At 49.7% G+C, this 15,340-nt stretch overlaps 1 protein-coding gene across 3 annotated transcripts in view; it reads left to right on the top strand.

Annotated features, from left to right (window-relative positions):
- Positions 1-15,340, top strand: part of WDR4 (WD repeat domain 4) — a 69,689-nt gene that overhangs the window by 26,993 nt on the left and 27,356 nt on the right. For all 3 annotated transcript variants that reach the window (XM_069760361.1, XM_069760360.1, XM_069760359.1), the window contains exons 4-10: positions 4,604-4,760; positions 4,830-4,942; positions 5,131-5,191; positions 5,307-5,405; positions 5,545-5,609; positions 5,808-5,988; positions 11,282-11,351. In XM_069760361.1, coding sequence (XP_069616462.1) covers positions 4,604-4,760; positions 4,830-4,942; positions 5,131-5,191; positions 5,307-5,405; positions 5,545-5,609; positions 5,808-5,988; positions 11,282-11,351 — 746 coding nt within the window. The remainder of the gene's footprint in view (positions 1-4,603; positions 4,761-4,829; positions 4,943-5,130; positions 5,192-5,306; positions 5,406-5,544; positions 5,610-5,807; positions 5,989-11,281; positions 11,352-15,340) is intronic.

The following is a 15,340-nucleotide window of genomic DNA, read 5'->3' as shown; positions in this document are numbered from 1 at the left end:
GAATGGGGCGAAAGGGGGGTGATTTAAAGTTTTTTTATATTTTACTTTTCACATTTTTACTTCTCTTCTTTTTTTTTTTTTTTTTTTTTTTTACTTTTGCCATGCTTCAATAGCCTCCATGGGAGGCTAGAAGCTGGCACAACTAGATCGGCTCAGCAACACAGCAGCGATCATCAGATCGCTGCTATGTAACTTAATAACAGGCTTGCCATGAGGGCCGACCACAGGGTGGAGCTCACAGCTAGCCGGGATCAGTAACCATAGAGGTCTCAAGGACCTCTATGGTTACTATGCAGAAGCATCGCTGACCCCCGATCATGTGACGGGGAACGGCGATGCGCTCATTTCTGGCCCGATGGCCGGAAGCGCTGGTTAAATGCTGCTGTCAGCGTTTGAAGTGGCATTTAACTGGTTAATAGCGGCGGGTGAATCGCGATTCCACCTGTCGCTATTGTGGGAACATGTCAGCTGTACAAAACAGCTGACATGTCTCGACTTTGATGCGGGCTCACCGCCGGAGCACACATCAAAGCGGGGCTCTGACCTTGGACGTACTATCCCCTCCTAGGTCAGAAAGAGGTTAAGGTTTAAGGTTTTGGTTTTTTTTTTTTTTTTTTTATATGGGCCACACAGGGATAGTTCGGTTAATGCGTTGAGGCGGTAGGCCAGTCTGAACAAATGCGTTTTTAGGGCACGCTTAAAACTGTGGGGATTAATCGTATTAACCTGGGTAGCGCATTCCAAAAGAGTCGGCGCAGCACGTGAAAAGTCTTGGAGACGGGAGTGGGAGGTTCTGATTATTGAGCTATGAAGTGCACTCCTACTTTCTAAGAGGGACTCGGAGGTATGGAACATTTATACCCCCCGTAGCTCCAGGATGCAACCTCGTATAGCGACGGCGGAATTATTATTGATCTTGTTTTGCGACTAGCATTCTATTGAGACCAAACATGTCCTTGCTAGGCACAGCGAGTAAAGAGGATACCAAGGGTACAGGAAATTGGGAAACACTGAGTAATGGCACGGCCGACGCAGGGGCCAAACATGTAACCTTCCATAACTCTGTCACTAATTGGGGTCAAGTTATGCCTTACTATTAAGGTTGTACATGAACAAGACAGCACATGGTATTTCAGACAAGGGATTCCTACACACTCCTGCCTTTAAGAAGGAGGAAGGGGACAGAGTCAAACTGGGACTCAAGTTACAGCTGTATTCAGAGGGGAGGGAGTTGCCTGCAGGCCAAGACAGGGAAATGAAGGGGGGTCGAATCTGCAGTGTGTGTCTGTGCCATGGTACCTTCTAGAACTTAAGGTACCTTCACACATAACGATATTGTTAACGATATCGTTGCTATTTGTGACGTAGCAACGATATCGTTAATGAAATCGTTATGTGTGACAGCGACCAACGATCAGGCCCCTGCTGGGAGATCGTTGGTCGCTGAATAAAGTCCAGAACTTTATTTCGTCGCTGGACTCTTGCAGACATCGCTGGATCGGCGTGTGTGACACCGATCCAGCGATGTCTTCACTGGTAACCAGGGTAAACATCGGATAACTAAGCGCAGGGCCGTGCTTAGTAACCCGATGTTTACCCTGGTTACCATGCTAAAAGTAAAAAAAAAACAAACATTAGATACTTACCTACCGCTGTCTGTCCTCCAGCGCTGTGCTCTGCACTCCTCCTGTACTGGAGGTGACGTCACCACTCTGCTTTCCGGCTCACAGCCAGTACAGGAGGAGAGCAGAGAAGCAGAGCGCAGCGCTGGAGGACAGACGGCGGTAGGTAAGTATCTAGTGTTTGTTTTTTTTACTTTTAGCATGGTAACCAGGGTAAACATCGGGTTACTAAGCGCGGCCCTGCGCTTAGTTACCCGATGTTTACCCTGGTTACCGGCATCGTTGGTCGCTGGAGAGCGGTCTGTGTGACAGCTCTCCAGCGACCAAACAGCGACGCTGCAGCGATCCGGATCGTTGTCGGTATCGCTGCAGCGTCACTTAATGTGAAGGGGCCTTAATGTCACATTATGACATTTTGACATTATCTTGACCGCGATGTACAAACCTGGATCAGTTACACCAGCGTTGTCAGGAGGAATGGGCCCAAATTCCAACCAACTACTGTGAGAAGCTTGTCGAAGGAGATCCCAAACGTCTAACCCAAGTCATTCAGTGTAAGGGCAATAGTACCAAATACTAATGAAATGGATGGAAACTTCTGACTTTGCAGTTAGTAATAAAATGCCTTAAACCATTCTCTCTCATTATTCTGGCATTTGGCAAATAATAATGGTAATCCTAATTGACCTAAAACGGGAAAAGTTTATTCTGATTCCATGTCAGATATTAAGAACATGCAGATGTGTCTTTATATATAGTGGATGAAAACTTCTGGCTCGAACTGTATCTGAAGGGCTGTCAGTGTAGAGGGATCATCATTATTGTCATTTGCACATGGAAACACGAGAAGCAATGAATGAAAGGGAGAAGATACAGTTCAGATATTAGAAGGGTGACAGTGAGGATGATCAATGAGTGGAACAGGCGGCCACGAGAGGTGGCGAGTTCTCCTTTAATGGAAGTCTTCACACAGATGTTGGACAGACATCAGTCTGAGATGGTTTAGTGACTCCTGCATTGAGCACGGGGTTGGACACGATGACTCCGGAGGTCCCTTCCAACTCTAACATTCTAGTATTGTAAGGATGTCTCTAGGAAGGGTCATGTTTCTGGGGGACGGGTGTGGGTGGAGTATGGGGTCTATGCAGTTGGAGGGCTTTTGGCGGTAGTCGGGTCCTCTTTGAGCAGTGTAGGTGGAGTCTTGTCTGTGATTGGTTTAGGATAAGTGGGTGGAGTTTGGCCCTCTGTAAGAGGGATTGAGAGGGGTGGTCAGTGTCTCTGGAAGGGGTTTGGGGGAGGTCAGGGTCTCTGGCAAGTGTTTGGGGTGGAGTTTGTCCCTCTTGTGGGATGGCTTTAGGTGGTGGGGTCAGAGTCTTAGTGGGTGGGATCAGGGTCCTGTGGGAGGTGTTTGGAGGTAGAGTTGTTCCCGCTGGGAGGAGTGTTGGTGTGGTCAGGGTTTGTGTGGGTGGGTTTTGGGGTAGATTTGGTCACTTTGTGGGAGGAGTTTGGATGTGGAGTAGAGCATTATTTGGGGGGTGGAGTCAGGGTCTCTGTGGGAGGTGTTTGGAGGTGAGGTTGGGTCCTCTGCCAGGTGTGTGTGGAGTTCCCTCTGGGAGGAGTGAGGGAGTGATCAGGGTTTGTGTGGTTAGGTTTTGGGGTAGATTTGGTCACTTTGTGGGAGGGGTTTGAATGTGGAGTAGAGCCCTCTTTGGGGGGTGGAGTCAGGGTCTCTGTGGGAGGTGTTTAGAGGTAAGGTTGGGCCCTCTGCCGGGTGTGTGGAGTTGTTCCCTTTGGGAGGAGTGTGGAGTGTGGGTGTGGTCAGGGTTTGTGGAGTCAAGGTCTCTGTGGGAGGTGTTTGGAGGTAAGGTTGGGCCTTCTACTGGGTGTGTGTGGAATTGTTCCCTCTGGGAGGAGTGCTGGTGTGGTCAGGATTTGTGTGGGTGGGTTTTGGGGTAGATTTGGTCACTTTGTGGGAGGAGTTTGGATGTGGAGTAGAGCCCACTTTGGGGGGTGGAGTCAGGGTCTCTGTGGGAGGTGTTTGGAGGTAAGTTTGGGCGCTCTGCCAGGTGTATGTGGAGTTGTTCACTCTGGGAGGAGTGTGGGTGTGGTCAGGGTTTGTGTGGGTGGGTTTTGGGGTAGATTTGGTCACTTTGTGGGAGGGGTTTGGAGGTAAGGTTGGGCCCTCTGCCAGGTGTGTGTGGAGTTGTTCACTCTGGGAGGAGTGTGGGTGGGTTTTGGGGTAGATTTGGTCACTTTGTGGGAGGGGTTTGGAGGTAAGGTTGGGCCCTCTGCCAGGTGTGTGTGGAGTTGTTCACTCTGGGAGGAGTGTGGGTGGGTTTTGGGGTAGATTTGGTCACTTTGTGGGAGGGGTTTGGAGGTAAGGTTGGGCCCTCTGCCAGGTGTGTGTGGAGTTGTTCACTCTGGGAGGAGTGTGGGTGGGTTTTGGGGTAGATTTGGTCACTTTGTGGGAGGGGTTTGGAGGTAAGGTTGGGCCCTCTGCCAGGTGTGTGTGGAGTTGTTCACTCTGGGAGGAGTGTGGGTGGGTTTTGGGGTAGATTTGGTCACTTTGTGGGAGGGGTTTGGAGGTAAGGTTGGGCCCTCTGCCAGGTGTGTGTGGAGTTGTTCACTCTGGGAGGAGTGTGGGTGGGTTTTGGGGTAGATTTGGTCACTTTGTGGGAGGGGTTTGGAGGTAAGGTTGGGCCCTCTGCCAGGTGTGTGTGGAGTTGTTCACTCTGGGAGGAGTGTGGGTGTGGTCAGGGTTTGTGTAGTTAGGTTTTGGGGTAGATTTCGTCCCTTTGTGGGAGGGGTTTGGATGTGGAGTAGAGCCCTCTGTGGGGCGTGGAGTCAGGGTCTCTGGGAGGGGTGAGTAGGTGCCTCTGGATCTGACACTGGTTTATATGCTGATGGGGTGGTGTGGAATGGGCACTTGCTGATCTGTATTCCTGGGTCCTCTCTATTGTCACCATCCCCTCTTTGTGCAGGTGGCTGAGCCGTCGCTGCACTGCTCTCGTCTTCTCGCCCTGTAACAGCCGGGTCCTGGTGGCGGATAAGTCTGGAGACGTTTTCTCTTTCTCAGTGAAGGCGGCGGAGGAGGATGGGCGCCTAGAGCTGGGGCACCTCTCTATGTTACTGGACTTGGTAATTAGGGGGCCGTGGGGAGAGGGTCACCAACTGCTCTGCTGCCTCCTCTCACCTCTCCTCTTACAGGTGGCAACTCTGGATGGACAACACGTCATAACCTGCGACCGTGATGAGAAAATCCGAGTCAGCCAGTGGGGGGCACCACACGTCATCACCGCCTTCTGCCTAGGACATACAGAGTGAGCTGGGCAACTGGTCTCTGGGAGAAGCCCTATAGGGGGTCTGGGTGGTCAGTAATGGGAGGGGCTACTGAGATAGTTACCAAAGGGTGTTGGCCCTGTGGGAGTTTGCAGAAAGGGATAACCGGTGACTTGTTGGGTGGCTGAGGGTCAGAAATGGACAACCGCTCACGTTTTTTATGTTCCAGGTTTGTGTCACAGCTGGCGCTGCCAGAAGGTCGAGAGAAGCTGCTGTTGTCCGGGTCAGGAGTAAGTGACAGGTGTGCGGTGACCGCACCTCCCCCGTTTGCCCAACGCCCTTCCCGTTGGCCCCGTACTTGTCAATTGCCTCCCCCTCAACATCTCTTCTTTTTTTTTTTTCTAGGATGGGACGCTGCGTCTGTGGAGATACGAGACCGGACAAGAACTTCAGAACTGTACGATCAGCAGCATCCCGAGGCCTGAAGATGATCTAGAGGTCAAGGTGAGACCCTTCCACCAAGCCCAGACTGTGCCGTGGGCTCCTGACCGCTTGTGTGGGGTGGATCCTCAGGAGGTGATGGGGCGTTGGATGATGATGGGATTTTCATTTTTAATTACTAGTGAGATCTTGTTTCTTTCAGGAATTTGCAGTCACCAGGATCCGCTGCTGCCCCAGAGGAGAACAAGTAGCCGTGCTGTGCGATGGGTGAGGAGCTGGGGAACGGGATCTAGTGACTTCCGATGGTGGTATCGTGTGGGTGGGGTATCATGAGGTGACTTGACGTGTGGGCGGGTTATGATCAGGTGACCCCTGATAAACGCCCGGGGTGGAGTGAGGTGTAGGCTTGTTGTACAGGACATGTGTAGTGTAAATTGGTTGGTGACCGAATCTTCTGTCTTCTAGCGTTCCTGGAATCTACATGTTCTCAATCTTGGCCAGTCCATGTCTTGCCCACCCGCTGTATGTCAACCTTCCATACGCTCCTGTGGACCTGGATTTTGAGGACTCCACTTCCCTCTGGGTGTTCTCTGCCATCAAGGGAAACCCTATACAGCTCCTCCAATATAGGGAGCAGAGATGGCAGGTCAGACATTACTGGGGTGGGGGATGCAAAGTGCTGAGCAGAAGGAGCGGAAAACGTACTGTTGGCTGGTCTGCATGCTGGGCAAGGGGGAATGGGGCTGGTCGGGGGTGGTGGTTGTGCTGGGCGTGGGGGAGCTGGGCTGTGAGAATTTTAGCCTCCCATACGAGAAATTAGCAGCAGCGGTGGAGTCTGACTGCAGGGTCTACTGAGAGCCAGAAGGTTAAGAGAATTGGAAAGGAAGACGTTGTGGATGTAGAGGAGTTTGTTATATACTGATCGTGAGATTCAGAGGGCACAGTTACAAGACAGGGGAGAAGGTTTCACTGAATGTTAATAGGATTAGCAGGAATTCTGTGTGCAGCAGGAAGAGAGTTTTAAATACTAGAATAAGGTGGGAAAAGAATAAGCAGGTGGTTTGTGTGATAATCTGTCTGCAGCCACCGCTAGGGGGAGCTCCCTGTATACAGAGATACATAAGATCCTGTCTACAGTCACCACTAGAGGGAGCTCCCTGTATACAGAGATACATGATAAGAGCCTGTCTACAGCCACTGCTAGGGGGAGCTCCCTGTATACAGAGATACATAAGATCCTGTCTACAGTCACCGCTAGAGGGAGCTCCCTGTATACAGAGATACATGAGAAGATCCTGTCTGCAGCCACCACTAGGGGGAGCTCCCTGTATACAGAGATACATGATAAGATTCTGTCTGCAGCCACCACTAGGGGGAGCTCCCTGTATACAGAGATACATAAGATCCTGTCTACAGTCACCACTAGAGGGAGCTCCCTGTATACAGAGATACATGATAAGAGCCTGTCTACAGCCACTGCTAGGGGGAGCTCCCTGTATACAGAGATACATAAGATCCTGTCTACAGTCACCGCTAGAGGGAGCTCCCTGTATACAGAGATACATGAGAAGATCCTGTCTGCAGCCACCACTAGGGGGAGCTCCCTGTATACAGAGATACATGATAAGATCCTGTCTGCAGTCACCACTAGGGGGAGCTCCCTGTATACAGAGATACATGATAAGATTCTGTCTGCAGCCACCACTAGGGGGAGCTCCCTATATACAGAGATACATGATAAGATACTGTCTGCAGTCACCACTAGGGGGAGCTCCCTGTATACAGAGATACATGATAAGATACTGTCTGCAGTCACCACTAGGGGGAGCTCCCTGTATACAGAGATACATGATAAGATCCTGTCTGCAGCCACCGCTAGGGGGAGCTCCCTGTATACAGAGATACATGATAAGATCCTGTCTGCAGCCACCGCTAGGGGGAGCTCCCTGTATACAGAGATACATGATAAGATCCTGTCTGCAGCCACCGCTAGGGGGAGCTCCCTGTATACAGAGATACATGATAAGATCCTGTCTGCAGCCACCACTAGGGGGAGCTCCCTGTATACAGAGATACATGATAAGATCCTGTCTGCAGCCACCGCTAGGGGGAGCTCCCTGTATACAGAGATACATGATAATATCCTGTCTGCAGACACCACTAGGGGGAGCTCCCTGTATACAGAGATACATGATAAGATCCTGTCTGCAGTCACCACTAGGGGGAGCTCCCTGTATACAGAGATACAAGATAAGATCCTGTCTGCAGTCACCACTAGGGGGAGCTCCCTGTATACAGAGATACATGATAAGATCCTGTCTGCAGTCACCACTAGGGGGAGCTCCCCGTACACAGAGATACATGATAAGATCCCGCCTGCAGCCACCACTAGGGGGAGCTCCCCGTATACAGAGATACATGATAAGATCCCGTCTGCACTCACCACTAGGGGGAGCTCCCTGTATGCAGAGATACATGATAAGATCCTGTCTGCAGCCACCGCTAGGGGGAGCTCCCTGTATACAGAGATACATGATAAGATCCTGTCTGCAGCCACCACTAGGGGGAGCTCCCTGTATACAGAGATACATGATAAGATCCTGTCTGCAGTCACCACTAGGGGGAGCTCCCTGTATACAGAGATACATGATAAGATTCTGTCTGTAGCCACCACTAGGGGGAGCTCCCTGTATACAGAGATACATGATAAGATTCTGTCTGTAGCCACCACTAGGGGGAGCTCCCTGTATACAGAGATACATGATAAGATCCTGTCTGCACTCACCACTAGGGGGAGCTCCCTGTATACAGAGATACATAAGATCCTGTCTGCAGCCACCACTAGGGGGAGCTCCCTGTATACAGAGATACATGATAAGATCCTGCCTGCAGCCACCACTAGGGGGAGCTCCCTGTATACAGAGATACATGATAAGATCCTGTCTGCAGCCACCACTAGGGGGAGCTCCCTGTATACAGAGATACATGATAAGATCCTGCCTGCAGCCACCACTAGGGGGAGCTCCCTGTATACAGAGATACATGATAAGATCCTGTCTGCAGCCACCACTAGGGGGAGCTCCCTGTATACAGAGATGCATGATAAGATCCTGTCTGCAGCCACCACTAGGGGGAGCTCCCTGTATACAGAGATACATGATAAGATCCTGTCTGCAACCACCACTAGGGGGAGCTCCCTGTATGCAGAGATACATGATAAGATCCTGTCTGCAGCCACCACTAGGGGGAGCTCCCTGTATACAGAGATGCATGATAAGATCCTGTCTGCAGCCACCACTAGGGGGAGCTCCCTGTATACAGAGATACATGATAAGATCCTGTCTGCAACCACCACTAGGGGGAGTTCCCTGTATGCAGAGATACATGATAAGATCCTGTCTGCAGTCACCACTAGAGGGAGCTCCCTGTATACAGAGATACATGATAAGATCCTGTCTGCAGCCACCACTAGGGGGAGCTCCCTGTATACAGAGATACATGATAAGATCCTGTCTGCAGCCACCACTAGGGGGAGCTCCCTGTATACAGAGATACATGATAAGATCCTGTCTGCAGTCACCACTAGGGGGAGCTCCCTGTATCCAGAGATACATGATAAGATCCTGTCTGCAGTCACCACTAGGGGGAGCACCCTGTATACAGAGATACATGATAAGATTCTGTCTGTAGCCACCACTAGGGGAAGCTCCCTGTATACAGAGATACATGATAAGATCCTGCCTGCAGCCACCACTAGGGGGAGCTCCCTGTATACAGAGATACATGATAAGATAATGTCTGCAGCCACCACTAGGGGGAGCTCCCTGTATACAGAGATACATGATAAGATCCTGTCTGCAGCCACCACTAAGGGGAGCTCCCTGTATACAGAGATACATGATAAGATCCTGCCTGCAGCCACCACTAGGGGGAGCTCCCTGTATACAGAGATACATGATAAGATCCTGTCTGCAGCCACCACTAGGGGGAGCTCCCTGTATACAGAGATACATGATAAGATCCTGTCTGCAGTCACCACTAGGGGGAGCACCCTGTATACAGAGATACATGATAAGATTCTGTCTGTAGCCACCACTAGGGGGAGCTCCCTGTATACAGAGATACATGATAAGATCCTGCCTGCAGCCACCACTAGGGGGAGCTCCCTGTATACAGAGATACATGATAAGATAATGTCTGCAGCCACCACTAGGGGGAGCTCCCTGTATACAGAGATACATGATAAGATCCTGTCTGCAGCCACCACTAGGGGGAGCTCCCTGTATACAGAGATACATGATAAGATCCTGTCTGCAGCCACCACTAGGGGGAGCTTTCTGTATACAGAGATGCATGATAAGATCCTGTCTGCAGCCACCACTAGGGGGAGCTCCCTGTATACAGAGATACATGATAAGATCCTGTCTGCAGCCACCACTAGGGGGAGCTCTCTGTATACAGAGATGCATGATAAGATCCTGTCTGCAGCCACCACTAGGGGGAGCTCCCTGTATACAGAGATACATGATAAGATCCTGTCTGCAGCCACCACTAGGGGGAGCTCCCTGTATACAGAGATACATGATAAGATCCTGTCTGCAGTCACCACTAGGGGGAGCTCCCTGTATACAGAGATACATGATAAGATCCTGTCTGCAGCCACCACTAGGGGGAGCTCCCTGTATACAGAGATACATGATAAGATCCTGTCTGCAGCCACCACTAGGGGGAGCTCCCTGTATACAGAGATACAGGATAAGATCCTGCCTGCAGCCACCACTAGGGGGAGCTCCCTGTATACAGAGATACATGATAAGATCCTGTCTGCAGTCACCACTAGGGGGAGCTCCCTGTATACAGAGATACATGATAAGATCCTGTCTGCAGCCACCACTAGGGGGAGTTCCCTGTATACAGAGATACATGATAAGATCCTATCTGCAGCCACCACTAGGGGGAGCTCCCTGTATACAGAGATACATGATAAGATCCTGTCTGCAGCCACCACTAGGGGGAGCTCCCTGTATCCTGAGATTCTGTTTGCCCCCTGCACAGAGGTGTACACTCCTTCATGTATCAGCAGGGTCTGACTGTAGCACATCTCCTGTGTGAACACCGCCGGTCCAGATGGATCGGGCCCTTCATGTCAGTGATCAGTGTATTATGTTGCCGGTATCACTGGTATCTGTAAGTACAAAGCTGAGATTTCCGCCTTCGGGCACCTGCAGTCACACCGGCGGTCACCCAGCTTTCCTAGGATCAGATATTACTAATGTGTGTCACTCGGATTGAGGAGGGGCTAGAGGTTCTTGGACTGTGCCATGGGTGGGAGTCATGTGGGTGGGGCAGTCACTGACCGCTCCTGTGTGTTCTCTGCAGCCAAAATAGGAAAATACACCGCACTCACGGATGGAATATTTTTGCAAGTGAATCATAAACAATTTATTGGTGTACATACACATTGAACAGACAGCAATGCAAATATATGCAGTAGAAAAGCGTGCATACAGATGATGTTTCGAACCCAATCGGGTTCTTAATCATAAAACGCTTAAAATGGTATGTAACAAAGGGCACTAAGAGTATCCCAGCCGGCATGGACTATAGCAGATGTAGAAAGCATCTAGATGGAGGCTAGCTGTCGCTAGATAATGGTACCTGTGGGTAGGAGAGTGTAGAGCGGCGCTCCCGCGCCCTGCTGTGCTGCCGGTTGGGTTCGAAACGTCATCTGTACTACTGCATATATTTGCATTGCTGTCTGTTCAATGTGTATGTACACCAATAAATTGTTTATGATTCACTTGCAAAAATATTCCATCCGTGAGTGCAGTGTATTTTCCTATTTCTGCTATTAAGGACTTTTGTTGTCCGTTACACCAGCACCCTCTTCTGGTATAGCAAGAGTGCAGACTAATTTCTCTCTGATCTGTTCTCTGCAGCCTGCGCCAAGAGACGACCGCACAAAGGAGCTGTCAGACGTGATCGGGGAGAGCTGGGAGCAGATGGGAGGTAAGCCCCGCCCACTTGTCAGCAGAGATCACACGTGGCATCTGAGGGCCCGGGAGGATGTGACCTATTACGGGGAACGAGCCATCAGAGAAGGACATGTCACAAGTTGGGGCCAGCAGCTGTCGGGGTCCTGTGTATATCGGGGTGCAGCCTGTTATGAACTGGTGGTTTAGGAGCAACATGGAACGAGCTCTGAAGGAGGTGGTACCTGTACTGACCGCAGTCCCTAAGCTCAACACAACACTAGAAGTAGCCGTGGGATGCTCCTGTCACTCCCTAGGCACCTCGTCACAGCCTGAGAACTAACTACCCCTAAAGATAGAAACAGGAAAACTATCTTGCCTCAGAGAAAATCCCCAAAGGATAGATAGCCCCCCACAAGTAATGACTGTGAGTTGAGAGGGAAAAGACATACACAGAATGAAACCAGGATGTAGCACAGGAGGCCAGTCTAGCTAGATAGATAGGACAGGATAGAATACTGTGCGGTCAGTATTAAAAACTACAAAAATCCACACAGAGTTTACAAAAATCTCCACACCTGACTAAAGGTGTGGAGGGTAAATCTGCTTCCCAGAGCTTCCAGCTTAACTGAATTAATCCATACTGACAAGCTGGACAAAACATAGAATGCACAGAACGAATAAGTCCACAACATGTGGACAGAAAAGAGCAAAGCAAGGAATTATCTTTGCTGAACTGGTCAGGATATCAGAGAAATCCAAGAGAGATGTGAATCCAACCAGGAACCATTGACAAGTGGCACTGGCTGAAGGAAAGAGCCAGGCATAAATAGCCGAGCAGAAAGACAATCAGTGGAAGCAGCTGCAGACTGCTAAATCCTAGGAGCAGCCATACCACTTAAAACCACCGGAGGGAGCCCAAGAGCAGAACTCACAACAGTACCCCCCCCTTGAGGAGGGGTCACCGAACCCTCACCAGAGCCCCCAGGCCGATCAGGACGAGCCAAGTGAAAAGCACGAACCAAATCGGCGGCATGGACATCGGAGGCAACAACCCAAGAATTATCCTCCTGGCCATAACCCTTCCACTTGACAAGATACTGAAGCCTCCGCCTCGAAAAACGAGAATCCAAAATTTTCTCAACCTCATATTCCAACTCTCCCTCAACCAACACCGGGGCAGGAGGATCAACCGAGGGAACAACGGGCACCACATATCTCCGCAACAAAGATCTATGGAAAACATTATGAATGGCAAAAGAGGCTGGAAGAGCCAAACGAAAAGACAGCGGATTGATAATTTCAGAAATCTTATAAGGACCAATAAACCGAGGCTTAAACTTAGGGGAAGAAACCTTCATAGGAACATGACGAGAAGACAACCAAACCAAATCCCACACACGAAGCCGGGGGCCAACACACCGACGGCGGCTAGCAAAACGTTGAGCCTTTTCCTGAGACAACGTCAAATTGTCCACCACATGAGTCCAAATCTGCTGCAGCCTGTCCACCACAGAATCCACACCAGGACAATCAGAAGGCTCAACCTGCCCAGAAGAAAAACGATAGAATGATAAAGGTATTAGACAGCAACATCACAAAACACTAACACTGGTATAGTATCTCCGTTGCCGAGGATTGGATATATAAGCACCCAGTCGTTAAAGGCTGCACACAAGAAGGGAGTGTGGAAACCACACAAAAAGACGACCAAAATGGGTATATTACTAATATAAGAAAATCTTTATTGGTACAAAAGTACATACATATACAAGAAAAAACACACAGATCCCTGGACTATAAAGATACAGGTGGAAAAAATGGTGGCGGTGACTGCAACAAATCGCCACTATCCAAAAAAGGACGCGCAAACCGGAAAAAACCCCAGACAGCCATATACTATATAATGTCGACATACATCAGTAACTGAACACATGTAGTAAACAAATAGTTAATTAGTCCGTACATAAAGCTCCTGCACAAAAATAAATAACACATGCAGCAGGTAGGAGTCAGACCTAAGACTATATACCACCGTGGGTTATTACACTGCTGCACTAATTTAAGCAGGGCCAAGATCTAACAAAGTACTGAACAGCAGCGGCAAAAAACATATACATGAGAGCTCCTGTGTTAGCGAAAAATGTCAAAGTCCCCCTACACATACATAATGGTGCAGCTGATGGCTAACATATCAGGAACATAGTCCGGCAAAGTTGCCGTAAACTCAGCTCGTAGTTACCTGAATCTGGGGGCACGGCATATACCTGGGTCCGGTGTGCACGTCCGCCCGACGCGCGTTTCGGAGCGGAGGCTCCTTCGTCAGGGGGCGAAGAAAAACGAGGATGAAAACCAAAATTACAAAAGAAAGGTGAAACCAAAGTAGCCGAACTAGCCCGATTATTAAGGGCAAACTCGGCCAACGGCAAGAAAGCCACCCAATCATCCTGATCAGCAGACACAAAGCATCTCAAATAGGTTTCCAAGGTCTGATTAGTTCGCTCAGTTTGGCCATTAGTCTGAGGATGAAATGCCGAAGAGAAAGACAAATCAATGCCCATCCTAGCACAAAAGGCCCGCCAAAACCTAGAGACAAACTGAGAACCTCTGTCAGACACAATATTCTCCGGAATGCCATGCAAGCGAACCACATGCTGAAAAAACAATGGAACCAAATCTGAGGAGGAAGGCAACTTAGGGAAAGGTACCAGATGGACCATTTTAGAGAACCGGTCACAAACAACCCAGATAACAGACATCTTCTGGGAAACAGGAAGATCCGAAATAAAATCCATGGAAATATGCGTCCAGGGCTTCTCAGGGACTGGCAAAGGCAAAAGAAACCCACTAGCGCGGGAACAACAAGGCTTGGCCCGGGCACAAGTCCCACAGGACTGCACAAAAGCACGCACATCGCGCGACAAGGAAGGCCACCAAAAGGACCTAGCAAACAAATCTCTGGTACGAAAAATCCCAGGATGACCAGCCAACACTGAACAATGAACCTCAGAAATTACCTTACTTGTCCATCTATCAGGAACAAACAGCTTCCCCACTGGACAGCGGTCAGGCTTATCAGCCTGAAATTCCCGAAGCACCCGCCGCAAATCAGGGGAGATCGCAGAAAGAATCACCCCTTCCTTAAGAATGCCAACCGGCTCAAGGACTCCAGGAGAATCAGGCGAAAAACTCCTAGAGAGGGCATCAGCCTTAACATTCTTAGATCCCGGAAGATACGAGACCACAAAATCAAAACGGGAGAAAAACAGGGACCATCGAGCCTGTCTAGGATTCAGCCGCTTGGCCGACTCGAGGTAAATCAGATTCTTATGATCGGTCAGGACCACACTACGGTGTTTAGCTCCCTCAAGCCAATGTCGCCACTCCTCAAACGCCCACTTCATAGCCAACAACTCCCGATTGCCGACATCATAATTGCGTTCCGCAGGCGAAAACTTTCTGGAAAAAAAAAGCACACGGTTTCATCAAAGAACCATCAGACTCCCTCTGAGACAAAACGGCCCCTGCCCCAATCTCAGAAGCGTCGACCGCAACCTGAAAAGGAAGAGAAACATCCGGTTGACGCAACACAGGGACAGAAGTAAATCGGCGTTTAAGCTCCCGAAAGGCCTCAACAGCCGCAGAGGACCAATTCGTCACATCAGCGCCTTTCTTCGTCAAATCAGTAAGGGGCTTAACCACACTGGAAAAGTTGGCAATGAAACGGCGATAGAAATTAGCAAAGCCCAAAAATTTTTGAAGGCTCTTCACAGATGTGGGCTGGATCCAATCATGAATAGCTTGGACCTTAACAGGATCCATTTCCATAGACGAAGGAGAAAAAATAAAACCCAAAAAAGAGACCTTCTGAACTCCGAATAGGCACTTAGACCCCTTCACAAATAAAGCATTATCACGAAGGATCTGGAACACCATCCTGACCTGCTTCACATGAGACTCCCAATCATCGGAAAAAATCAAAATATCATCCAAATATACAACCATGAATTTATCAAGATAATTGCG

Source organism: Ranitomeya imitator, chromosome 3 (assembly GCF_032444005.1).
Source record: "Ranitomeya imitator isolate aRanImi1 chromosome 3, aRanImi1.pri, whole genome shotgun sequence".
NCBI lineage: Eukaryota > Metazoa > Chordata > Amphibia > Anura > Dendrobatidae > Ranitomeya > Ranitomeya imitator.
This window is presented reverse-complemented; position numbering and strand designations above follow the sequence as displayed.